The sequence below is a fragment of the Eucalyptus grandis genome, chromosome 8 (genome assembly GCF_016545825.1).
Source record: "Eucalyptus grandis isolate ANBG69807.140 chromosome 8, ASM1654582v1, whole genome shotgun sequence".
Classification (NCBI taxonomy): Eukaryota; Viridiplantae; Streptophyta; class Magnoliopsida; order Myrtales; family Myrtaceae; genus Eucalyptus; species Eucalyptus grandis.
In genome coordinates, this window is record NC_052619.1 from 15046872 (window position 1) to 15073108 (window position 26237).

Below are 26237 nucleotides of genomic sequence, written 5' to 3' on the forward strand. Positions count from 1 at the left end.
ATGTGCATGTCCACTCCTTACCCTTCCGTTTGCCGGTCCAACCTGCCGAGCAACGAAACTGGCGACATCTACCATTATGGCCGCTTTTTCATGAGCAAGTCCTTCTCACGGGCCCGCCTGTTCCTCGCCCTGGTTGACAAGTACCTCGCCCGGCAGGACTCCCTCGCAATTTCTGTCGTCCGTGCCCTTGAGGACTGCCGCTTCCTCGCCTCGCTCAACCTCGACTTCCTCCTCAGCTCCTTCCAGCCCATCAACGCAACAAGCTCGACCCTCTCGATTCTCAAGGCCGAAGACGTCCAAACCTTACTTAGTGCTATTTTGACCAATCAGATGACCTGCCTCGATGGCCTCCAGTCGACTGCCTCCGCGTGGAGCGGGAAGAACGACCTCTCCGTGCCGCTTGCCAATGACACGAAGCTGAACAGCGTCTCGCTTGCGCTCGTCATGAGAGGCTGGCTCCCGCAGAACAAGAAGGGCAATGGTGGCGCTGGCGCGGGGCAGCCGAAGAGCCGGCAATTGCCGTTCCAGAATGGACGCATGTCGTTCACGATGTCCAGTAGAACACGAGGAATCTACGAATCGGTGACGAGAAGGACGCTCCTCCAGTTAAGCAACGACAATTCTGTCTTGGTCAGCGATATCGTGGTGGTGAGCCAGGATGGGACCGGGAACTTCACAACCATCAATGCCGCGGTCGCGTCGGCTCCAAACAACACCAACGGCACAGACGGATACTTCTTGATATATGTGACTGCTGGTATTTACGAGGAGTATGTGTCCATTGCCAAGAACAAGATGTATCTCATGATGATCGGAGACGGCATCAACCAGACGGTGATCACTGGCAACCGAAGTGTAGCCGATGGGTGGACCACGTTCAACTCCGCAACATTCGGTAAGATTACACTTTGCATATGGATTTTCAGCAATCTTAGCCTTACGTAAGCGCTATATTAATTAATTGCATATAAATGATCGGAATTTTTCTGCCACATAAATATTTGATAAATAAGATTCGAAGTTTCATTAATAATATATATTGGGTTCCTTATTTAGAACTTTCCACGGCGGGAAACGGGACAGGGAACTCATTATTAAGCTATAGGGCGGTTCACCAACTAAATCAATTTTGAGTTTTGCTGCCTTAAATGACATGTCTCCGCTATTGGCATTTGGTATGATTTATACTAGGATTTAATTAGTATATCCATTAAATGGAGCATTGTTCTTTGTCAAATATCAATTACAAGAATGATTTTGATTGTATGCTTTATCTTAAAGTATGTAAAGGCATTCAATATGCTGGAGCTTATTTTCAGGCCCATAAAAAAAATAAAAATCAAGAGCTTGTTATCATAAATTTCATCAAATTTCTTTCGTCCAGTCCCTTCGAATTCCATTATAATAATGACTGACATCATGAACTTATTATCACTATTGCAGCTGTGGTGGCACCGAATTTCGTGGCAGTAAACATAACCTTTCAAAACACGGCCGGTCCGGCGAAGAGCCAGGCCGTAGCCGTCCGTAGTGGAGCTGACCTATCGGTGTTCTACAGCTGCAGCTTTGAGGCGTATCAAGACACTCTTTACACGCACTCTATGAGGCAGTTTTATCGAGAATGCGATGTCTACGGCACGGTTGACTTCATCTTTGGCAACGCGGCCGTCGTCTTCCAAAACTGCAACCTCTACCCTCGCCTCCCATTGAGCGGCCAATCCAACATGATCACTGCCCAAGGCCGAACCGACGTGAACCAGAACACGGGCACATCCATTCACAACTGCACCATCAGGGCGGCCGACGACCTGGCCTCAAGCAATACCTCTGTGCAAACGTATCTAGGGAGGCCGTGGAAGCAATATTCGAGGACAGTGTACATGCAAAGCTTCATGGATAGTTTGATAAATCCTGCCGGGTGGCAAATTTGGAGTGGGGACTTCGCTCTGAGCACTCTATATTATGCGGAGTACAATAATACTGGGCCCGGATCAAACACCACGAACCGGGTTACGTGGCCCGGGTACCACGTGATCAACGCCACGGACGCAGCCAACTTCACGGTGTCGAGCTTCTTGCTCGGGGACGCTTGGTTGCCTCAAACGGGCGTACCTTATACGGGCGGGCTGATATAACGTCCCGCTCCGAAATGGAGGTTGAATGGGTCTATTTTGAAAGGAAAGGACAGTGAAAAAGGACTCACAGTGAAAAAGGACTCTCTCCTAAGTGAAGATGACAAATTAGCTGCATTTGCTCTTTCATTCTTGTTATTTGTTTTTGATGTGTAATAAAGGATACGATCTTCTTGAATATAGATAATTAATTATCATTTCGTGCAAAACATATTATACATCGTACACGAAGACGTGATGACGATTCACGAATCAAAGAGGCGTCGGTCGATTTTTGCTCTGCCTCCAAGCGGAGTCAAGTGCCTTGGTGGATTGCACGCCAATTTAAAACTCCAAGTCAACTCATATCCATTTTCCTCTGAATATAAAATGGAATGGGCCTAACTTGAACACCAATTCGAAGACATATTGTATATAGTCAATTGGTCACAACGCAGGATTTCATGCTAGGGGCCTACATGGTTTCAACAAACTTTTAAATCAGTGTTCAGCCATGAAGATGCTACTTATTGGATGCTCTGATACGTGAGAATCTAATGACCAGTAAATTCATACTTATATCAGAAGTTGCACGTGCTCATCCCCCATTCAATTTTGTTTAGAAAGCTGGTTTTATTTAAATGAAAATGGATATCAAGAAATTATCAAAAAAGTCATAAATTTATTGCACTTATGACAATTCAATTATAAATATTTCAATTTAATCAATTTAGTCATAAACTTTTTGACAATTTTTTAATATAATTTTTCCAGCCAATTTTAATCAGATTTCACAAGTAGATCCCGACTGTTTTAGGTGACACGATTAGCGCTGACTTTGACTTTTTTTTTTTTTTTTTTAAATCTGAATTTTTATTTTTCATTTTTTTCTACTGTGGCTGGAGAGGGTCATTGGGGCCAATCACGTTGGAAAATAAAAAATAAATACTAAAAATCATAATTTAAATAAATTACAAAAAAATATCCATATTAACTTCGATCGTGTGGTGTAGGTCGACTGCCGCCCACATCAGTAATTTCCCACTAAATGGGATTCAAGAGTCCGAGCAGTAGGAGTCCTCCTTTCAGCAGGTGGGAGTGGGACTTGCATGGCGCTGGCAGTGGCCAACCTCCTGTGTCTTCCATCCTTTACATCGAGGAAGTATCTTGGCTTGCTGCAACTTCTGTCAACCCCTCAGGGTTGTAAGACCAATTTCAAACGAACCTCTTGTTAGATATTTCAACAGTTTTGAAATATTTATTAGAAAGTATGATCGTCATGAAAGTCATCATTTTTGTAACGGCTTTTTAACGGTCATATAACGACTTTATAATGGTTGTATAACGGTCGTCTAACAGCTTTATAACTTTTGATTTATTACTTTATAAACTCTTCATTATTTTATAACGGTCATCTTTTTACTTACCAATTGATTTATGACGATCTCCTAACGACTCTCTCTTTTTCTTGTTTAGATATAAATTAAACTTCAAACCACAATCCTTGTAGATGCAATATGTTCTCATATCTTTCCGTTTCTTTTTGTTGGGTTATACACATAAGTTGTGGCGAAGTACGGCGCAAGTGCCATAACTTGCACGCCGGGACACTTAAGTGCCATAACTTCCAAACGGTACACTTAAGTGCCACTTTTTTTTTTTTTCGAGTGGGACACTTAAGTGCCACCTCCGCGACCCTTGCCGGAAATCCTACGTGGCAATTTTTTATTATTATTTTTTGCCTACGTGGCTCGCCGAGCTCCAAATCGGCATAAAAATTTAAAAAATTTAAAAAAAAAAAAAGAAAATTTTAAAAATTTTAATTTTAAAAAATTTTAAAATTTTAAAACAAAGAAAATTTTAAAAATTTTAATTTTACAAAATTTAAAAAATTTTAAAAAAAATAAGAAAATTTTAAAAATTTTAATTTAAAAAAAATAAGAAAATTTAAAAAACTTAAAAAAAAAAAAAAAAAAGGGGGTGGGGGAGGTCGAACGGGCGGCTGAGGGCTGAGCCCTCGCCGCCGCCGCCTCCCCGCCGTCGCCGGGAAGGGCCGGCGACGGAGGGGGGAGGGTCGGCCGGGGTCGCCGGCCCCAACCGGCCGACGGCGAGGGCTCGCAGCCCTCGCCGGCCCCTGGCCAGGGCTCGGCGACCCCGGCCGACCCTCCCCACTCCGTCGCCGGCCCTTCCCGGCGGCGGCGGGGAGGCGGCGAGGGCCCGCGAGCCCTCGCCGGATCTGGGCGAGGGTCGCGGTAGGGCGCGGGCCGCGACCCTCGCCCGTCCGGCGAGGCTCGCGGGCCCTCGCCGCCTCCCCGCCGCCGGGAAGGGCCGGCGACGGAGTGGGGAGGGTCGGCCGGGTCGCCGGGCCCCGGCCGGGGGCCGCGAGGGCCGGCGAGCCCTCGCCCGGATCTGGGGGCGAGGGTCGCGGCCCTTCTGCGATCCGGCGAGGGCTGCGAGCCCTCGCCGTCGGTCGGCCGGGGGCCGCGACCCCGGCCGACCCTCCCCCTCCGTCGCCGGCCCATCCCGGTGACGGCGGGAGGCGGCGGCGGCGAGGCTCAGCCCTCGGCCGCCCGTCGACCTCCCCCCTTTTTTTTTTTTTAATTTTCTTAATTTTTTAAAACTTTTAAATTTTTCTTAATTTTTAAATTTTTTAAATTTTTTTTTTTTTTTTTTTTTAAATTTTTGAATACTTTATAATTTAATTAATTTTTATATTATTATTTACACGTAGACACGAAACGGCGTCGTTTTTGCATTTTTTCCGCCACGTCAGCGTGCAAAAGGACGCCGTTTTGAACCAAACTCGCCAGAAAATGGCCACGCCAGCCATTTGGCCGGATTTTCGCCGGAGTGGCACTTAAGTGTCCCATTTTGCTCCGATGATGGCACTTAAGTGTACCATTTTAAAGTTATGGCACTTAAGTGTCCCGGCGTGCCAAGTTATGGCACTCCAGGTGTCCTCACCTCCATAAGTTGTTCAATTTCCTTCTAATATTCAGTGCGAAGTATAAAGGAAGGTTATCTTAGGAGGATAGTCGCTGAAGTTTTACGCATCGAGTTTTGTACTTCAAGGGACGGAATTATCCTTAAGGACATTGTTTGCACGCCTCAGACATTTCTTTTTATTTTCTAATCTCGTGTAATGTATTTCCAATAATTATTATTATTTTATGTATTCTAATACTTTTTCCAACAATCTTAAGGATAATTGCCTTATAGCTTTCAAAATTGGAATTGTTGGTGCTTCCACCGACCTTGGAATTGAACAAGGATTTGGAGATGGTGAAGGACAAGTATCACATATTCTTGGGTGGTTTGTCATGGGACAATATCAAGCATTAACACAAAATAGCTTTTGGTTGTTTTGGTAAGGTTATTGAGTTTCAAGTAAAGTCGTTTTTTGGAAACTCTAAATTAATGCTTGAAGGACGTAATTACCATTTTGGCGTGCTATTTCCACATTTTGAGGAATCATCATCACATAGGTCGAGATCCTTTCATTCTAATATTTGAAATTTGGCGTCACGAGCTTGTGTGTTCTCTTTAGATCTGATTTGATCTTGTTAAACATATTCCATGAATGTGTGCTCTTATACTTTTACGGAAGATGCTTACAGATTTTCAAAATTATCTATGTAGAAAATCTTTAAAAATGGCATAGTGATTCCGTGTGGCTACTTAAAAAGAAATAGAAAAGAAAAACCATAAAGAAATGGAAAGAAATCGGGGTAATATTTCTTTTATATATTTATTTTTATTTTGGGGCTTCAATACCTATACTTGTTTTTCCAATAGAAAGTCGGACGTGTGTAGGTGTTTTCTCTCTCAAGTTCGTGATTATTTTAATAATCATCCATTTAGGATTGGAAATTGGGGCGCTCCTCTATTACTCAAAATAGTTTCCATTTGTCCTTAATTCTTCCTATTCTCCTGCTAAAATTTGTTTAATGTACATTCATGAAGCCAGTTTATAACTATTTTTATCTACTATTTAATTTGTCTTTGGCTCCACCTCTACAGAATCTTATCGAGCTTGCCCATGTTGGACCAGATTATATATAATTGTTTTCATCAAAACAATGGATGCTGTCATGTGGGATTTTTGTGTTTTACCACTAAAATTATGCTCTTTTTACCTTATATTATTGTGCTTATAGATTTTGAAAATACGTGTCATTTGACTTTGGAACAAAATTCTTCAGTATTCCTCACAGCGTTGTCCTGTCATTCTTGAGAATATGCTAGAGTGCATACAATCATTAGTCGGTTGGTGATGTCCATGCCAATATGCTCAAGTAAGTGTAGACACGAGCTTGTGTTGGTATTTGGTGGCATGTCTTTATTCATGCTTGCTTGGGAGTGCAGCGTGGGCGTCTATGTATATGCTCATACATGTGTTGGTATTTACTGCATGACAATGTGTATGTTTGATAAATAAATGAAGATATGATAATTCTCTCTCGTCCACGCACATATAGAACTTCTCTAGCATTAGAATGGTGGCAGATTCTTGCCTTCTTGACGACGTGGAATTATGCTTGATAGAAGGGGAATGTCGAGCCAATTTAGCAAGCACAAGCTGAGAGAATAATTGGACGACAACTATTCAATTGACTAATGATACACCCCAATATTTGTCATTAATTACTTTTATGGCTAAATTAGCATAATCGACAATTTAGTGAGTATGCTTTTTGCATCTCGCCTTTTGTGATATTTTTATATTTTACATTTCAATCATTTAAATGTTGCTTAAAGAGTTAAAGTCTACTTTGAGTTTTACATGTGTAAAACATTGTTGGCATTATATTTATGACTACTAAAGTTTTAGTCCAAACATTTTTCTTGTCAAAATTGGTGTGATTCTATTCCTGAATTTATTAGATTCACACTTATGTTTGAAACAACCAAAGAGGTTAATATTTATAATAGCCACAAATTTATAGGTTAAAGATTATAATGTCTCTTTTGCAATGATCGAATTTTTCACGCATAACTTTTGATAGAATTATTAAATAGTATTTTATTGCATAATTAAATTGATTACATGTTTTGTATTGAGTATGCATTGTTGAGACATTTTTGGTGATTCATATATAACACTCAGAGGAAGTCTTACAGTTATTTTGTGAAATTATTAATTCATTTGGATTTCTGCTAACTTATGAGTTTTGGTTAACATTTTTGGAGCAACATGTACTATTGACAACAGTAATGATGTAAATATTTTTTTTTTTTTTGGCATCCATAGCCAACATAGATCTATATTGAATAAGATTGATGTCTTTTGTGAAATACTTTGTTAAAGGGTGACTATTGTCAAGTTTATTGTATTTTACATAATGCATTTCCCATTGTAGCAGAAGGAAACGGTGATGTTAACTGGATCTTGGATTCAGATGAAATAAAATCTATTAATGAATATGTGTTCACTTGGTGGAAGTGCTTGACATAAAAGCAGTCGAATGAAATCATGGGGGAAATGGCAATCCCGCTTAACCAAAAGTCGACTTGGTTGAAGTAGATGCTTTGACTAAATAATTGCTATAGTCATTCCCATGCCAATTGTTGACACCTAAATTTTGGCGATCCATTTAGTTATTTATCGTATTAAAAAATTATGGGTTAATTTTATCATTGAAAAAATAGTTAATCGCATAGCATATTGTTTTAGGTGAATTTATTTTTTATTGCATTTACATTGGGCCGGTGACGGATGGGTTCGAATTGATGGTTCAAAAACTTTAATTTGATGAGTCGGGCTAAGCCCACGAAGAAAGCAAATCGGCCCAAGCCCGTATCCTCAGAGAGATTCTACGGATTTATCTTTGTGAGATTTCAATTCAAAAGCAAATATTACGTTTGGAAAAAAAAACAAATATTGTGTTTCAAAAGAAATCTTTGTGGATATGGATTTGGAAAATTTAAAAACCCTAATCCGTGTCCTATAAATAAGTAAAAATACGTAGGGTTTAGGGGGGCCAGACAATAGAAATACACAGCCACTTTGGGGCTTTTCTCTCGATTTCTAGGTAAAAAATTCAAGACAAAAAGAGAGAATTTTCTTCGTCTTTAGGGTTTTTGAGGGGCTGTTCTCGTTTTTCTTCGAAGTAAAAAAATCAACAAAAGAAAAGGGCTTTGGGTGCGTTTGGAATCAACTTTGCAAAGGACTTTGGGCTTTTAAAGATACTTGGGCTAAAGCTGGGGTGTTTAGGAACACCTTTAGAATTTCCATTAGGCCAAAGCTGGCCTTCTCAAGGCTGAAAGCCCAAGGCAAGTGAAGGGGTGCCTTGGGCTTTCAGCTTTCTCGGCATACAAGTGGCACTGTTTACTTTTTTTTTTTTTTTTTTCTTCCAAAACTATCCTCACCTACTCTCGATTTTTCCGGTTTTGCCCTTGTTATTGTACTGTTCATCTTCTTTTCTGTTAAAGGCCGACAATGTGTTCCTCGAAGCCGTGAGTGAGCGGTCGCCGACGGCTCGCCATGGTTGCGATGGCCTGCAACTATCGCCGGGAGTGGTGCAACCGCTGCCCCGTCTAGGTCGCAGCGATCGCCGTGGGTCGCGGCGAGGTTTGGGTCGCCAACCTCGCCGCGACCCGGATCCGAGGGCGGCGAGGTCTTCCCGTGACCTCGCCGCCCCCGATCTTGGTCATGGCGGTCGTCGGAGGTTGCGCGACCTCGCCGCGACCCAAATCTGGGGCGGTGAGGTTGCGTGACACCGTCCGCGACCCAAATCGGGGCGGCAAGGCCCCCAAGACCTCGCCGCCCCAGATTTGGGTCGCGGCGGGTCACCCGACGTCCGACAACCCTCTGTGATGGTCTTCAGTGGTCACCTGACGTTCGACGACCGTCGCCGGTGGTCTTCAATGGTCGCCCAACGTCCGGCGACCCTCGCCGGTGGTCTTCAGTGGACGTCCAGCGGCCACCTGCCCTTCCCGGCCATCCGCCATTCCAGTTAATTTTTTATTTATTTTTCTTTTGATAATTTTTTTTTTATCACCAAAGCGCTTTGTAAATGTAATTCCCCCAAACACCATTTTGTTCAAAGGTACTTCAAATGGGCTTTCAAACTACAATTTTACCGAACACACTTTGCATATTGGAAAATACATTTAACTTAAAGGTCTTTGCATTTTCCTAAAGACTTTCCCCAAAAGCGTTTCCAAACACACCCTTTGTCCCTTCTGCTCAAAAGAAGAACAGAGAAGCGATGTGAACATGGAGTGGAAGGGAGAGGGACTGCAGAGAGAGAAGTGACGTGTTGCAGAGAAGAAAAAGAAAAAAAATGGAGCTGCTGTTCATCTTCTCGGTCGCTGTCCTCTGCCTCGCAACCGCTCGTCCGTGAGCACCGCACTGCCATCCCCTTGATGTTGCCTACCGTGCCCACGCCCCTGTCCACTCGTCCCCCGTGCCAGCCGCTGCCTAGCATCCGAAGCTCGTCCCTGCTCCACCGCGCCGATGCCAACAGCCCTCTGTAGCAGATCTCGGGCTCCGTCGCACCTCGCTTGCAGCCCGCATTGACCCGCGACAACCCGACGTTGCTCCTACTCCACCCGCTACTGCTGCCTCGCCGTGATAGCCCGACGCCTCCACCCGCGATGCTAAGCAGATCCGCTCCAAGGCCCTTTTTGAGTGACATCGCCGATCTGAACGCCGACGCCCAATGGATTCGCTCCGAGCCTCCTCCGAGTGCAACTGCCTGCTGCTCCGCCTGTGCCGCTCCAACCAGCGACCCCGACACCTGCCTGTGATGCTGCCCCTATTGCCGAGTTCCTTGCTATTGACTAGGGCCCTGTTTTGTTTTCAAGCCGCTGTCTCTGCTCCGGTCGCACGATTCCGACTGACCCGCGACACCATCCGCGACCTGCTGCCGCCGCCGCCGATCCGCCCGTTGCCGGTCTTAGCCGGAATTTCCAACGCCGACGACCCAACTCCCGGCGAACCCCTATGAAGCTTCCAAACCGTAAAAAGGGGAGAGAAAAAAAAGCAATCTTAATTTAGGTAGTTTTTCTTTTATTTATTTGCCTTATTTTATTCTTATTTTATTCTATTTGTTCTTTTTAGTATAGTTATCTTTTGATGTAAGATTGAGATTGCCAACACAAAATTCCCTCTGAAATTTGGGATTGACAATCCGATTTTCGCGCCCGAAATCCGACTCACAATCCCTTGCAAAAATCAACAATCCAATCTCAAGCTCGAGATTCAATTCGTGATTTAATTTTAAAATTGGTTAACTCGACCTCATGCGCGAGATATGGTTCGCCAATTTTTGGATATCAACATTGTCTTGTTTGATTTGATGTCGTGGTGTTTGGATCAATTTTATTTCCATAAAAGGAAAAAATCCAAAAAAAAAATTTGAATTAGGGTTAAGTTTGTTTTAGAATGTTCCTAATCTTAGGATTCTCTTCCATGTTTAGAATTGCAATCTTATTTCAAATTTTTAAATAAAAAAATTCCAAAAAATGCGTTCATTTAGGATGTTAGTTTTCTTTAATTTAAATGGCACATTTAATTATTTGGCAATTTTAAATTTCGAATTTTACAAAGAAAAACACAAAAAAATCATCATGCATATATCATGTTGAATTAAGACATTCTTTGCACGTCATTGCATGTTAGGGTTGCATGTTTATCAATTAGGTAGATAATCTCTCCTAAATAAATTGCATTTTTTTGTTAGGAAAATAAAAATGCCCATGTCATATAGAATTAGGTTCATGAAATGCACGTCATTTATCGACTGTTGCTAGGTTCATTTAATTAGAAATTGCCCGTCATTAGATTAGGTCATTTAATAAATGTCACGTGACATATAACTTGCATATTAAATTGTATGTCACATGTCATTTTAGTTAAAATAATTTTGTACGTCATCGCATTGCATCACACGCCATTAGAATTAAGTCATTTTGGTTAATTTAGATTCCATATTTAATTATTACATGTTCATTAAGAAATCACAAAAAAATTTATTCATTCATATAGTTTAGGACATGTCGCCATATCATATCATTTCATATTATATTAGAAGCATTGCATTGCATATAGATTATATTCTTGTTAAAAAGTGAAAACAAAAAAAATTGAGTGATAACGTGTTAATTAGAAATCATATTTAGGATTGTTGATATGAATTCTGATCTAACAACGCAAATGCTTTCATTGCTTTGAGGTAAGTTCTGCATTATTTAATTGCTTTATTGGGTGTTAAATTGGTAATTTGCGCACCCGCATGATAACCTCACATGTTAGGGAGGTAGATTTAAAATAAATTTAAGCTACCTGCAAAAGCATTTTTGAAAATAAAAGAAATGGTATCGAAAGGGCATTAGAAAAATCTAGTATAACCAAGTCCCCGTACCCAAAATTTCTGGTTCGTAGGAGTAAAGTAAAACTCCCGTTACTTTACTTGGGTTTCTAATCGACCCACCAAAAAATAGATTAGTGGCGACTCCTAAATAAAATCCATCTACATGTTAAGAACTTGAACCTAAGTCACGAATTGGTATGGGCTTGGGAGAGCCCGAGCTAGGTCTAGGCTTAATAATCCATTAGCCAAATCCTAGGTGGTTCACATCTGAAAGTTTGGTCGCGACACCAATATTGTGGCTAATCGAAATTATGGGTGGTAGACTCAAGTGCTACTAGGTATATATCTGTAAACAAAATGCCTTATCCTCCTAAGCTCCAATGGGTGAAGGAAAATAAAATATTTACTATTCTTTGGTAAATTGAGAACTATTTAAGTTCTTGAGAAAAAGAAAAAAAATTCTTCTTAAACTCATATATGAAAATGAGGCTGAGTAGTTTTGAAATTCTTAGTAGATATTCTTTTGGGAAAATGACACATTTTGTGTTTATACATCATGATTGCCAAGAGACAATAGCCATGCAAAGATAAAATTTTCAATAGTAAAAATTGACACGTTCGATTAAGGGATGACGTGGTAAAGCAACTGCTTAATGATGGAATTATGTCTATTAATTATATGAAGTCAATGGATTTTGGCCAATCCTATGACTATACATGGAGGGGAATGGAACAAGCAAATTGAAGAAAATCAACAATGATAGTAACCCAACCTATGTAATTGATGATCTTATGAATTAGGTTCATATGGGTAATAACAAGTCATTTGTTGATCTAGTGCACTGTACAAAAATTATTGTCCATCCTAAGGTGAAAATAGTGCAAAATTGCAAGGAAAAAGAGGTTGAGCTAAGCTCTTAATGAAATTCCATAACTATTATTGGTGGTGTATTAATCTGCAATATACACTTGATAGAGTCACCTATATAAGTGTGGAGTGGAGCCGCTCCTATGAGAATTTTTGGTGAAAATCTCTAAAGCACTAATGAATAAACTAAGCACGCGCATGGCCTATTAGCGCAAAACCGCGTTGAACAACAAAGTTTGTGGGAGTGTAATGTGATTGGTGAAAATTATAATTCACAAAAAAAATTCTTGGTTCATAGAAGTTTCAAACTTCACCAATGATTTCGTGAATTATATTTCATTCTTTCTAAGATTGGTTCATAGCCTAACAAGCACTAGTTCCGATGCATTACTCTCCATTAACCCAGTATTATTCTATTTTTTTTGTCAAAACTTTCTGAAATATGTGGGAGATTGTTAGATTTTTCAGCAGTTTTGAAATATTTATAGAAACTATGATCGTCATGAAAGTCATCATTTTTTTAACGGCTTTTTAACGATGATATAACGACTTTCTAATGGTTGTATAACGGTCGTCTAACAGTTTTATAAATTTTGATTTATTACTTTATAAACTCTTCATTATTTTATAACGGTCATCTTTTAATTACCAATTGATTTATGACGATCTCCTAATGACTCTCTCTTTTTCTTGTTTAGATATAAATTAAACTTCAAACCACAATCCTTGTAGATACAATATATTCTCATATCTTTCCTTTTCTTTTCTGTTGGGTTATACACAAAAATTGTTCTATTTCCTTCTAATATTCAATGCAGAGTATAGAGGAAGGTCTATTGTATCTTGGGAGGATTGCCGCTGAAGCCTTACGCACCGAGTTTCGTACTTCGAGGGGCGGAATTATCCTTAAGAATAATGTTTGCACGCCTCAGACATTTCTTTTTATTTTCTAATCTTGTGTAATGTATTTCCAATAATAATTATTATTTTATGTATTCTAATACTTTTTCCAACACCAGCGCGAGAGAGATCGGTGGTAGCACAAGTTGATTTTCGCGGTCGAATGGGTCTATGGGTGCTTCGTGATGGAGCTTTAAGTGCCATTGAGTTAGAAATTTGAGGTGAGGAGTGAAAAATTTTCAGGGTATGTCGTCGACTGAGTGAGAGGAGCAACGGATTTTAAAGTGAGGGAGTTAAAAATAGACAACTATTTGTGATCATACAATCGAGTAATCAGCCACAGTGTAAATGCATGTTGCAATGGTAAAATCCAGTACAATGCAATGGTAATAATTTCGAAATACTGCGTGTCTGTACATGGCGGGACTTGTCACCATGAGCTATGCCGATGATGATAAATGTCTTTGAAAATGGCGGCAATTGCTTTGTTGATTGTGAACATAAGCCTTAGCTGAGTGGAATGCATATACCAAGTTCATTTATAATGAATTCAAATGCGCCCTTTTCCACTGGCTTTGTAGAGAGGTTAGCTACTTGATGCTTAGAATCAAGAATGAACAAAGTATAGACGGATATCACCATTGCTCACGTGGTGTTTCACTGGTTTTGAATTTCGCAATGAAATATCTTCCACCAAGTGTTATATATATATATATATATATATATATATATATATATATATTTTTTTTTTTTTATTAAAGGACACTCAGGTTCTGTGTTAACTTTGGACAACGAAAGTCAAATGCGAACAAAGCTATATATTATATAATCCCAAATCTAAAGAAGTCGCTTGATGCGCTTAACACAAGTTTAATACCAACAATAATCAATGTTGATATCTAATCAACGGTGTCATCTAAACTCACTTTAACATAATAATGAAAGCCCATTAAAATTAAAGCGATTTATACAATATTGAAGATGATTCAACGAAATTGGATATTAACAAAAGTACCTAGAAAGCACTGCTCTCTAATAAGTTCGGGGACATAACGTCGAAATCTAATCGACGATATGGACAGTGGTAACAACACCTACCAAACACTGCTCCTAGATGAGTATGAGAGCATAACATCGAAATCTAATCGACGATGTTGAGCAATGGGTTAACACTAGAATCTAATTAATAGCATTACCAGGGATATAAATGCTCGTCGGAATTGAATCTATGACGGGAATCTTAAGTTATAGCTAAGCTAAACTAAGCGAGGATAAAAGTAAGATAGAGCAATTTTGTGTGTTGTTCGCGTAGGGGGGCATCTTTGTTGGATTGCCTGCAATATATAAGCCAATTTGGTAACTATCGGTGATCGGTTACTTCTTCCTCAAGAGTCACATCACGTTCTATGCTAAATCACCTTATCCATATCTAGTTTTTGACTTGTTCGACAATGCTCTCATGACTTGTCCGACAAGAACTAACTGCTTCTCTTGAGTTTGGTGCTCTTTTAACCATTCCCACCTAAACTCATATCCAATGTTATGTCTTCAATATTGTCTTTTGGCTTTGACACATGGCAACTAACTACTTCATTATGTATCTCTGCTTGTATGTCCATCAAAATTTAGCCTGAGTATTCTCAAAATCCTTCGCTATCCTATATTTTATAAACACTATGGGCTGGACTGATGTAGATTATAAACCACATGTAGCAAAGAAGGTGATTTTAAAGTTTTCTGCTCGTGACCAACACATGTTTACTGGGGTATTTTTGGGTGTCAACACATGATATCTAATAAAGTGATGTCAAATCTCAATATGCTTAACCCTAGTGCATGATTGCATACTTGGTAAACATTTATTGCATTGGTATTATCACACCTGATGGCAATGTTTGAACAATTTCAACCAAACTCATTGAGTTGTTGTTGCATTTAAAGTAAATGAGCACAACTTCCGAGTACCACATATTTAGTTTCAACAATTGATGATGCTCTTTGAGAACCATGGGACAAGTATACATCTCATTAGTGGACAAGTTTCTGAGGTACTCCTTCTATCTATCCTACATCTTGCGAAGTTAGCATTTTAATATCCAAGTAATATGAAATTTGAATTCTTTCAATAGCAAAGTCTTAATTTGGAAGAAGATCCAATGTATTTGACAACATGCTTCATAGCCTTGAGATGTGACTCTTTAGGATCAAAATGAAGTCGGGCACAACACTTTTCGTTTCGTGGAAATTATTTTTTGGGAACACATTTTTCTAATTTTCTAGTGTTTGATTACTTAGGAAAGTGAGTTAACGGAAAATAATCTCTTATTTGAAAAAGTCAAAAAACATTCTTCGAAATATAATTAGGTATTGGCGTCGACAACTGAAATTATACATTTGAACACAAGAAACCCAACGTTGGTTCCCAAGTCTCCAACGCCCAGGCTAGGTCCTTCAAGGCCAAGCCTAGGTCCAACGAGGCTGAGACCAACTCTTTGACAGACGAGCACAAATCTGTCAAGATCAAACTTGGGTCCACTGAAGTGAGGCTTAGGACCTTGAATCCCAACCCGAAGCCCTTTGCGCCCAAGCCCGAGCCCCCATTGCCTATGCCTAAGTCCATCCAAACTGAGCCCAAACCCTTGGTGCTTATGCCTGTGCCTTACGCCTCAGCACCCAAGCCTGCATCTATAGAGGTCAGGCTCGAGAATAGACGCTCGAGCTCTAGTCCCCAGCACTCAAGCGCAGGTCCACAAAGGTTGTGCATAAATTATCAAAGCTCGAGCTTGGGTCCTTGATTAATAGAACGTTTGTTCTTAGAAAATATATATTTTTTAAATCTAATTTTCAAATATTTTTATTTGTAAAAAAATAAAATTTTAATTATTTTTTGTTTTTTAAAAATTCTAATTTTTAGTTATTTTATTAAATGTGATTTTAAAATTTTCCATTTTTTTCTTGTTCTTTTATTTTCTTTTGATTCTACCTTGCTTGATTACCGACCGTGGCTGGCCACAAGGGAGGAATGAGCTTGCTGGTGGGCAGCAAGGTTGTTGCTCTCCAATCTAACAAGGCTTGAGCCTCATCGGCCAGTCGCCATGGTCGGTAGTTGGATGAAGAAGAAGAAAAAGAAAAAAAAAAAGAAAATAAATAATTCAAAAATCGATTTTTACAAAAATGAAAGAATCATAAAAATTAAATGTTATTAAAATGAGTGCACAAAGGAAAATCAAATGAGGTTTTCCATATCGAAAAATATTTTCTAACTCTTTTTCAGGTTTTACCTAAATACTGAAAAATACTGTCTTTTTTTGGAAAATGATTTCTTGAAAAACGTTTTCCAAAATTGTCACATTTTCTACGAAACAAACAAAACCAAAATAAAATATCTAGCCTCGAAGCAATTGGATAAAGCAATGGACTATCATGCTTCCTTAGAGTTTAGAATCAACATACTCACTTTGTCATCCTTGTCAAGCTTTATTGTAGTTTTCCATTCCAAATTTCTTTACCACCCGTTTGCATATTTTGCTTGAAATATGGAAGTTCTTTCCTTCAATTGTTTGATTTGTAACCCAAGAAAGAAATTGAGTTCTCCCATCATACTCATTTCAAATTCACTTTTCATGATACCTGCAAAATTCTCATTAGTTGAATCAAAGATAATATCATCAACATAGATTTTAATCTACAAAATTTCATTACCTTTTTACTGATTCATCGCTTCTCTTTGGAAGGCTGACATAGTCTAGTTTAAGTGACTCTTTTCAAGTAAAAGCTTATTCCTGATTTGTTGCTTTTCGGCCATCTCCTTGTCGAATCGTTCTTTCTCACCCATCAACGTATTAAAAGAAGCAATGTCCTTACGCAAAACTCTTTCAACCTGAGCCATCTAAATGTCCCTAAGTTTTCCGTATATGTCGAACTTCAACTAATCTTTTTTCCAAGATCTGACTCTTCAGCGTCAAGGCCAGCCCGTTCATTCACTAGATTCTGCAGGGCATTTTCGTTGACCTTCATGTTATGATAGACTTTCTTCAGAGTATTATGAGGATATCAATAATCTCTCTCCGTGACTACACGAACGGCGATTCTCTCACAATTTAGTTGATAAGTCTCTACCCTAAGGAGAAAGTCAGTAAGGAAATCTTCACATTCTTTCCTGAACTTGAAGGACTTTGAGAATTGGATTTCACCACCACCTAGTTTATTGGCTAAAGCCTTAACTCTTGGTGATTATTGGATTATTTGCAATCAACAGAAAGCCACCTTGAGAGAATTCAAGAAATTCAGTCCGCTTAGCCTTTGACTATTTCATCAGTAATATGCCAGATGCTAACGAGGATTCAAACGTAACACTACTGGAGCTGGTGATCTTGGAGCGTAATATCCTTGCGGCATGTTCAAGAACAACTTTAGCTTTGACGGAGGAGCCCAAAGACTCCCCCACATTCTCAAACAAGGGTGTAAGGGGAAGGCTCAGAAAGATAACCACCTTGCCTTGTATACTTCGATTTGTCCCAATGTTCATTTTCCTCGCACTTCCTTGAGTTCTGAAGGCAAAAATGAAATATCAAGCATGAAGCAATTTGGTGATTTCAAAACAGCAATCAAATGACTCGTTATCAGTTTGGTCTATACTTATGCCTAGTAGGCGGATTCCAGTGAATATGAAACTAGTATACGCACACCCTAAGTCAATCCGAATTGCTTGGGGAGAGTATATCTTAAATCCTTAGAAGAATTTCCTTCTTTGATAATCTTAATGTAAATTCAACATGAATGAGTACATTGATCCAGAAATCTATAGACCTTCTTCAAGAGATAAAGGAATAGATACGAGTGTAGCTAGGAGAACTGAAAGCGCAAAAAACAAAATCATTTGAATCGAACAAAAACAACATCTGAAGAAAATGTTTGAATGCGGAGATACCTCTTGGGACAGGCAAATGTCACGGGCCGATCGATTCGCTCTCGATCACTCCTCGTTCACTCGAAGGCTTTACCCTAAGCAGCCTTTCAACACTCGACTCACAAGGGACTTTGTAGAGAGAGAAACTTCTTAGAGAGAGAAGCTCTGCTTTTCATATATTTTGTGAATGAGAATACAATGAGGGAGGACACCCCTTTATATACAAGTATAAGGCAAACCCTATCCGCAGATCTCCCTTAGATCTAACGGTGGAGATTGCACCTCCCCATCTACCAACTATCGGCATTTATTGCCAACTACCAGCTACTCGCATTTATATCGTATGCGTACAAATACAGTATCGCCCGCCCCCAGGAGAATACTCTAAGTCTCGGGGCCGAGGGTCTTTAATGTGTCACGCCCGTGTTCGAGAAACCTCTTGGATATGCTTTCTTTCGGGTCGTGACACAAAGGTGAACGACTTAGCAATTGACAACCAACAAACTCATGAAGGGGAGGTTGAAGATTCAATCTATCATGTCGAAACAGAGCAAAGACCTTATTAGAGAAGAATGATGGAAAATACAAAGCAATCCCAAGGTGCCGACCTAGATGCATAGCCAAAGAGGGATGTGTAATACCTCTATACAGAGCAACGAGAATAAGTGGGCCTAAGGCAGTCGACCTACCTTCTGTTAAGTTGGAGGCAATACCAAGGAGATCCCTGGATACTTTAAGAGAGGGGTGAAAGAAAAAGTACTTGGACAGCTAGAACAACAAAAAGGTTGCATGCTTGACGTTGGAGATCATACCAGACGTTCGACAAAATTTGATTAGAAAGTTTCCACAGGAAAGAGCACCATTATTAATGAATTTAAGATGTTTGGGCGGACCAATGTCTCTTGTGGGTGTGCAAAGGAAGAAAACTTGCTATGACATAAACATCTAGGAGAGTGATCAACATTTATGTCAAGGGAAAAAGAAACAATTGGCTGATGGAGACCAAAAGCTAATTGCAGCGCCGAAAAGGCCCAGATTCAAATCCCAGTCAAAGCAACTAATCTGAAGTGCTGCAGCAATGCCAGCCTACCCCCAGGTAGGCGTCATTCGATCATTGGAATTTATCCTCAGATACCACTCCCAAGATTCTACATCGAAAGAAGGAAATCTCTTGGATAGCTGGGATTCGACATTTCAGACGTCTATGATAGAAGGCTTTTGGCAATGAAATTTCTCTTCACGTGGACAAGGGGAACAACAACGGAGGATCATAGGAATCTAAAAATGTTGCTTGAAATAAGGACCGATAACAACGTCGTCAATATACCCCTCAAGAAGGTTTTGAAGTCAAAATAGCAATTGCTGTCGTGCTCGTTGTCTCGCCATCTATGGAACTTACAAACGTAATTTGCAGAAGAATATCTAGAAGGCTTGGGAGCCAAGGAAGCGATAAGGTTGAAGACAAGCGAATTCGGAAGGCCAAGGCTTTAGACCACTATAGGATAAGGGTTTAAGATCGCAAACAGAGGAGATAAAATCAAATCTTGGCCGAATAAACAGGCGAGATTCAAAGAGCAGCGATCCATAAATATACGATTCGTAATGATGGCAATTCGTGAACCGTGTTGATTGAGGCAATGTGTCAGGCTGCTTTGAGGTAGTTGAGCGCACAAAGTACGAAGCATCAGATGAACAATTGGCACCTCGGTGTTCATGAGACATAAACTCGCACCTTTTGGGTCTTTACGTTTTTTAAGCAATTACAGGAAAATTAGCAAAAAAAATTTAAACACATTGTAATTGTATTAATTCAATCCTAAAATTTTTGCATTTATACCAATTTAACCCATCCAACCAATTTTGGTTAGTCGGCGCTTACGCAGACATTGGCCATTTGGCCAACGCTAACATAGTAATTTTTAAATATTTTTTTTGTGAATTTTTTTATTAATTTTTATTTTCCTTCTCTTCGTCTTTCTTCTTCTTCTTTTTTTCCTCACAGTGGCCAAAGAGGCTGGCCTCATGCCCAAATCACAAGGCGTTGCCAGCCTCGCAATCTAGTGCGAGGCCATGGTTGCTTCACTAGCGTCGCCAAGTCCTCACTGGCAGCAAGCAAAGGCCTCCATAGCCTCACCAACCACGGGTAAGGGCTGCGACTCTTGCCGACCATTGTGGGGAAAAAATAAAAAATAAAAGAAAGAAGAAAAATTAAAAAATTAAAAAAATACAACGTCAGCATTAGCCGTATGGCCAATGTCCAAGTTAGCATCGGCCGATCAAAATTGGTTGGATAGATCAAATTGGCACAAATACGAAAGGTTTAGAATTAAATTTGCGCAAAAAAGTTTAGGGTTGAATTAACACAATTGCAAAAAGTTTAGAACTTTTTTTGGTAATTTATCCAAATAATTATAATTACTTTTAATTCTTGTCATGTGAGCTTAGAGGAACTAATTTTAGTCACATATTCTTGAAGACAAGATTCAATCGAACAAATTTTCATTAGCACTGACAAATCATGATGCTCTCATAGGAGGGGAAAATTATCAAAATAATTCTAAATTTATAGCAATTTTTTTTATTTAGTCTTAAACTTTTTTTTATCAATTCAATCATAAATTTTTTGCAATTATGTCAATTCAGTCCATTTAGCCAATTTTGGTCGGTCGGCGCTAATGTGAATGCCAACTGACGTTGATGCCAATAATATTATAATAATATTTTATTTTATTTTCGATTTTTTTTATTCTTTTGTTTTTATTTCTCTTTATTTTTTTTTCTCCTTCTTCCTTCTCTCTCCTTCCTCCTTCCATTGTTGGCCAAAGTCAAGCATTGGCAAAACGATGGTGAGGCCCCGCCAGATCTAGCAAAGCTTAGCCTTGACCATGGTCGGCAAGGCTCGCCCAAGCTAGAAGTCGCGCGAAGTCACACCCTTCAACCTTGTGACCTTTGGCGGGGCTTGATCTCGCCGGATTTAGCAAAGGGCCTAGGCGAGGTCACCAAACCATAGCCAGGCTTCCCTAAAGTTGGCGAGGTACCATAGCCAAGCTTCCCTGAGGCTGGCAAGAGACCTCACCAGCCTTGCCTCTAGCTAGTTGCCATTGGTGACAGGCTAGAGGAAGGAGGAGAAAGTGAAGAAAAAAATAAAGAGAAAAAAATTTAAAAAAAAATAAAATATAAAATATTATTAAAAGATTGTCCACATTAACATCGATCGGATGGCCAACGTCGACTAGCATCCACGTCAGCACCAGTCGGTCAAAATTGGCTAGATGACTAATTTAGTATAATTGCAAAAAATTTAAGACTAAATTGACAATGCATAAAAGATTTAGGACGGAATTGTAAAAATTGCAATAAGCCTAAGACTTTGTTGGTAACTCCCCCAAGGAGGAAAGAGAAACATTAGGATTAAATCCATGTATTGTAGGGATGACATATTAATTAAGAGGAGTCGGTAATTTATGCTTGAACCGGCACCGAAGCCACCTGCTAATAAAAACCTTGCCAACCTGTTTCAAGCCTCTATACCGAAGGCCAAACCTTAAAGATGTCAAATTTTGATTTATTATATATCATAAATATGTTTGCACCATAGTCGGGTCATCACTATGGATAAGGACATGACTGGAGTGTAGAGTATTATTAAGCACATGACCCATTATCAATGACCACAAGGATCATTATCAATATTAATGCACATCGATGACTACTACTAATAAGTTATTGATATATGACGATGGATGGTTAATGATACTCGACGAGATTATCGAGTAATAAGGGTAACAGATTAACAATTGAGACATTAGGAGGAAGGTGTATGCATAAAGGGTGTCAAGACGAGGGAACATGGCTACAATCATAGGAAAACTGCTCAGAATTTGTTGGCACCATTATTTTAAATATCATCGTTTGTCTACTGGAGACCCCTCCACTAACACACAAATAGGCAAATCTACCATCTTCTAGTCATTTTTACTTTTTTGCATTGTACTTTTAGTTTCCAAACTCGCGTCATCGATTAAATTTTGACACGTTTCTTAGTTGTAGTTTTCATATTTGTGTTGTTGATTAGATTTCCAAGTTTATATTTATCTTGAGTGTAACGCCGTCGACTAAATTCTAGAAGTAACATCTTTGCACCTTCAAATCATGTCATTTCCAACGCAATTCATTTATGTTCAGCTCCATTGAAGAGATTGTATTTTCAAGCCATGACGTGGATGAAATTTTAGCACGGGTGTGTGGTTTGATTTAAAGAAAAGTCCGTGATATTCTTATTCACCTTTGATATTGCCTAGCCAAAATCGCCACAAAATTTGTCTTCTTAATAAAAAACGAACAACCACTTTTGATGAAAGATGTTTTGTCGTGAGATGCATTTCTGGATATAATATATATTATGTATTAACCGCAATTTGCGCCTAACTTTTACACCTTCTTACGCATTTGAAATCGAACATTGAGTCATGAAGAAACAAATGCATACGACTTTTGACTTTACTCGGCGGATTATTTGAATTATGTATCGTCTTAGAACTCCGTTTTTTTTCTTCTCTACATTGTCGATGCAATTTTGCATTTTAAACCTCTCTGGGTCAACTGAAATAATGCAATTTTCTGGATTTTTATCTTATTTTTTTTCCTTTTCTTTTCTTTTTATTATTATTTTTTTCTTTTTTTTTTTTTTTTCCACTACAAGCCATCACCTAGCCTCATCAATGGTCGGCAGAGGCCATAGGCTGAAGCAAGGGCCACCCTCGCCGACCTTGGCAAGGACACCACACTTGGGCCCTCAACAGCCCTCCTCCCTAACTCATGGCAAGGGTAGCCTTTGCCGAATCTAGCGATGGGTACCCTTGCCAGCCTAGGCATGAGCTTCCCTCCCCAAGGCTTGTGACGATGGCCTTCACCTAAGGCCAGCAAAGGCCAACAAGCACCGATAGTGGCCAATGGAGGGGAAAGGGACAAAGGAAAAAGAAAAAGAAGAAAAAGAAAGGAAAAGAACAAATTAGAAAATTAAAATAAAAAATTCCATGTCAATGCCAATCACGCAATGTGGATAGACAATACTAACATAATCGTGAGGTCAATGATTTTTTGTCAAAATTAGCTAGACTGATTAAATTGGTGAATCGTTAGTAGGTTTAGGACCAAATTGGCAAACACCAAAAGATCTAGGATTAAATTACCATAATTGAAATGTATATAATTGAATTGATCACCGTATAATAAATTTAGGACTTTTTACACTATTTCCCCTCATAAAACCCTAAGTTGGCACTCTTGCTAGCCTCCACCCAATGAGTGTATCTAGGGGAGGTTAATAGGATTAAAGAAGGCATAGGTATGTTGACAAATGATCGAGAATGATTTCGAGGTAAGAAAGTTTGGTCCTAGAGATTCTACAAACTTTTAAGCCATGATTGCATAATTTGAATGTTTCATTCTTATGATGTCCGTATGAGAACTTTGGCAATGCTTTATATGTCAATCTCTCAACCGACACTAATGACTTTAGGATTATACGATTATAATTAATTAAAGTTCACGATAACATTTTTAAGCATGGTTCCAAGATTTCGATGTCTCGGGGGAATTATAATTTGAGTAGTTGCAACTTAGTAACGTTATTCATTACATGTATTCGTTGATCAGAAATAAATGTTTCGCTATAAGGTGAAAATCATAGGTGGAGATGCCAATATTGGTGGTCGGGGAGTCAATGGCAGTGGTGGTTGTAAAGATGCCGGCGGCGGACAACGCTGGTTTTGCTGGCAACGGTGGTGCGTATGACAAGAGGTAGCAGAGGTGGCTGGTCTAGGAGAGTGAGGAAGTGATAGAGGTGGATAAGCTAGGGTCTTGTGAAAATTTTTATGTAATTTTCTAACATGATCCGACTCATCAAGTGTTGATCTTTCAATAGAGAACTCACGATAAGTTGAGTAGGCTCAAATCTACTTTACTTTTTGCTTTGAGGTGAAATTACTCGTCTCCTTTTTTTTTTCTTGACGTTGCAATGCAATGTTCGGGTCGGTTCGCTAAACGTCATCGTAAAGGGTGTTGCCGAATATCGATCCTTCCAAGATAAAATTAGCAGCATTCTTACTGACAAGGAAGTCCACCTTTGACGAGCAAACCCTCGACACACGAGACACCCCACATATCCCTAAACCAGGAAACATCCCACAGGACGAGCATTACTTATAGCCCCTGATAGAATTGCACCAGAAGAAACCCCAAACAAATCGATCGACATGGTGCCACGTTTACGATTTCACTTCCTCAAATTGCTCGGCAACACAACGTTTGCGTCTATGTGGAGTTTCACTTTGCTTCGCACACTGAGGCTTGGATGGTGGGGCTAGAAAAATGCCCAAGTGGCTGGATACAGCACGAGCTAACTTACGGCAGCTTGCGGTGCTCTACAAACGATAGAATGCTTGCGTCCGCATTGACTTGACGAGTTTGTAATCATCCAACTTGACGTACCCTAAACGGGAGATTGCAAGTAGGCCAACAAGGAATCCTAGATGCTCGCGGATCACATCTGCATCCTTAAAAATATATTATTATAACAATTTTTATGTACGAGGTCCTTTTCCAGATGCTCCTATAGCAAATATAAAATAAACAAATTAGGCAAGTGTATATAGATTTCCCCACTTGTCTCGAGATTTCTGGCTCCCCGAAATTTTTTGAAAGCATGTGGTGCTTTTGGGTGCATGTGGAAGTTGTTTTTGAATCTTGTGACGTATTATTCATAGGAAATTTTTTTAAGAATGTCCGTACAAGTTCACCGTACTTGCTAATAATTTGAGATATATTTCTAGTATGTGAACTTTACAATTTACGTGGTTATTATTGTTTTAGTAAAGGGTCTTGTTAATAAGTGATTTTAGGACACAAATTGAATTACCTAAAACTGGAAACAACAACATTTTAAGACATTTTGAAAATGAAAGAAGACACATGTTAATGTGGTCACTTGTTTTGAATAATAAATTTTAAGTTTCAAAACAGATTTTAAATCTTAACAAGCTCCTAAAGAGCACTATATTCAAACTCCACTGCATTTCTTTTTAACGATGTGATGAGAGTAATTAACGATGTTTTTTTTTTTGGTAAGAAGAGTAATTAACGATGTTTTTTTTACGATTATTTCAAAAAAGTGTTTACTCTTCCATCCTCCAGTGCAAGTCGTACACGTCTTAGATCAATATATTGCACTATTCTAAATCTCGCTTTAATTATTTTATGGATTAGGATAGTGGTGTAAGTACGAGGCTTCGCCTTCATTGGCTCCAATTATTTGTCCTTTTTTTTCGCTTTTCACTAGCACTTGCTGTCAATGAGTTGCAACAGGGAATTAGAGCCCCCTGGAGTTGATAACGAATGTTAGGACGTACAGGAAAAATATGATACCTTTTTCAAAAGAAAATCTAATTTACGCTAATAAATTACAGACTAATTGGAATATTTTAACTGTTTCACCTGATCATATATCAATGCTAGGAGACTTCTTTCACATAATATCCTCACACTGCATCTAATAATCTCCCTCTCACATGTCAAGTTTAGTGGAAAGCCCTAATACACAATCCACCACCTCGATAGGAAGTCATATTCAATATTTTTTACTTGAAATAATTACCAAACACAACCTACACATGTTTGAGCCTAACATATTGAAAAAGCATCAGTTTTGATAAGCGAAATACCTTTGAATAGGGAGATCAACAATAGGAAGTCCAAGCTAGAGCTCAATACCATGTTCAGTTAAATGCACTTCTATTCAAAAATTGAAGCCATTAAGTTACAGGCTGACTAGGATATATTAATCTCTCCACTATATGTCGCATCCCTGATGTGGGATTTTTTCGCCTAACAACATCACATAGTCACCTCAATAAATAATTCATCAAACAAAATTTACTTTGTTATCATTTCTTACTGCTCTCATTTAGAGATGTAGCGTAAAGACTCATTGGCACTTTAGTGGCGATGAGGCGATGATGGCAAAGGAGTCTGGGCAATGTTGTCGACCAAGTAGTCTAGGTGACTTGAGCACGCGCAATTAGTCTCTAATTTAAGAGTCACAATCCTTATTTTCACTTTGATGAAACAATCAT

The 26237-nt window shown here is 39.3% G+C and overlaps 1 protein-coding gene across 1 annotated transcript; it reads left to right on the forward strand.

Annotated features, from left to right (window-relative positions):
* On the forward strand, positions 1–2135 carry LOC104456740 (probable pectinesterase/pectinesterase inhibitor 20). Its single transcript, XM_039298861.1, has 3 exons — positions 1–66; positions 793–895; positions 1444–2135. The coding sequence occupies exons 1-3, from the start codon at positions 1–3 to the stop codon at positions 2133–2135; spliced, it is 861 nt and encodes a 286-aa protein (XP_039154795.1).
* The last annotated feature ends 24102 nt before the right edge of the window (positions 2136–26237 follow it).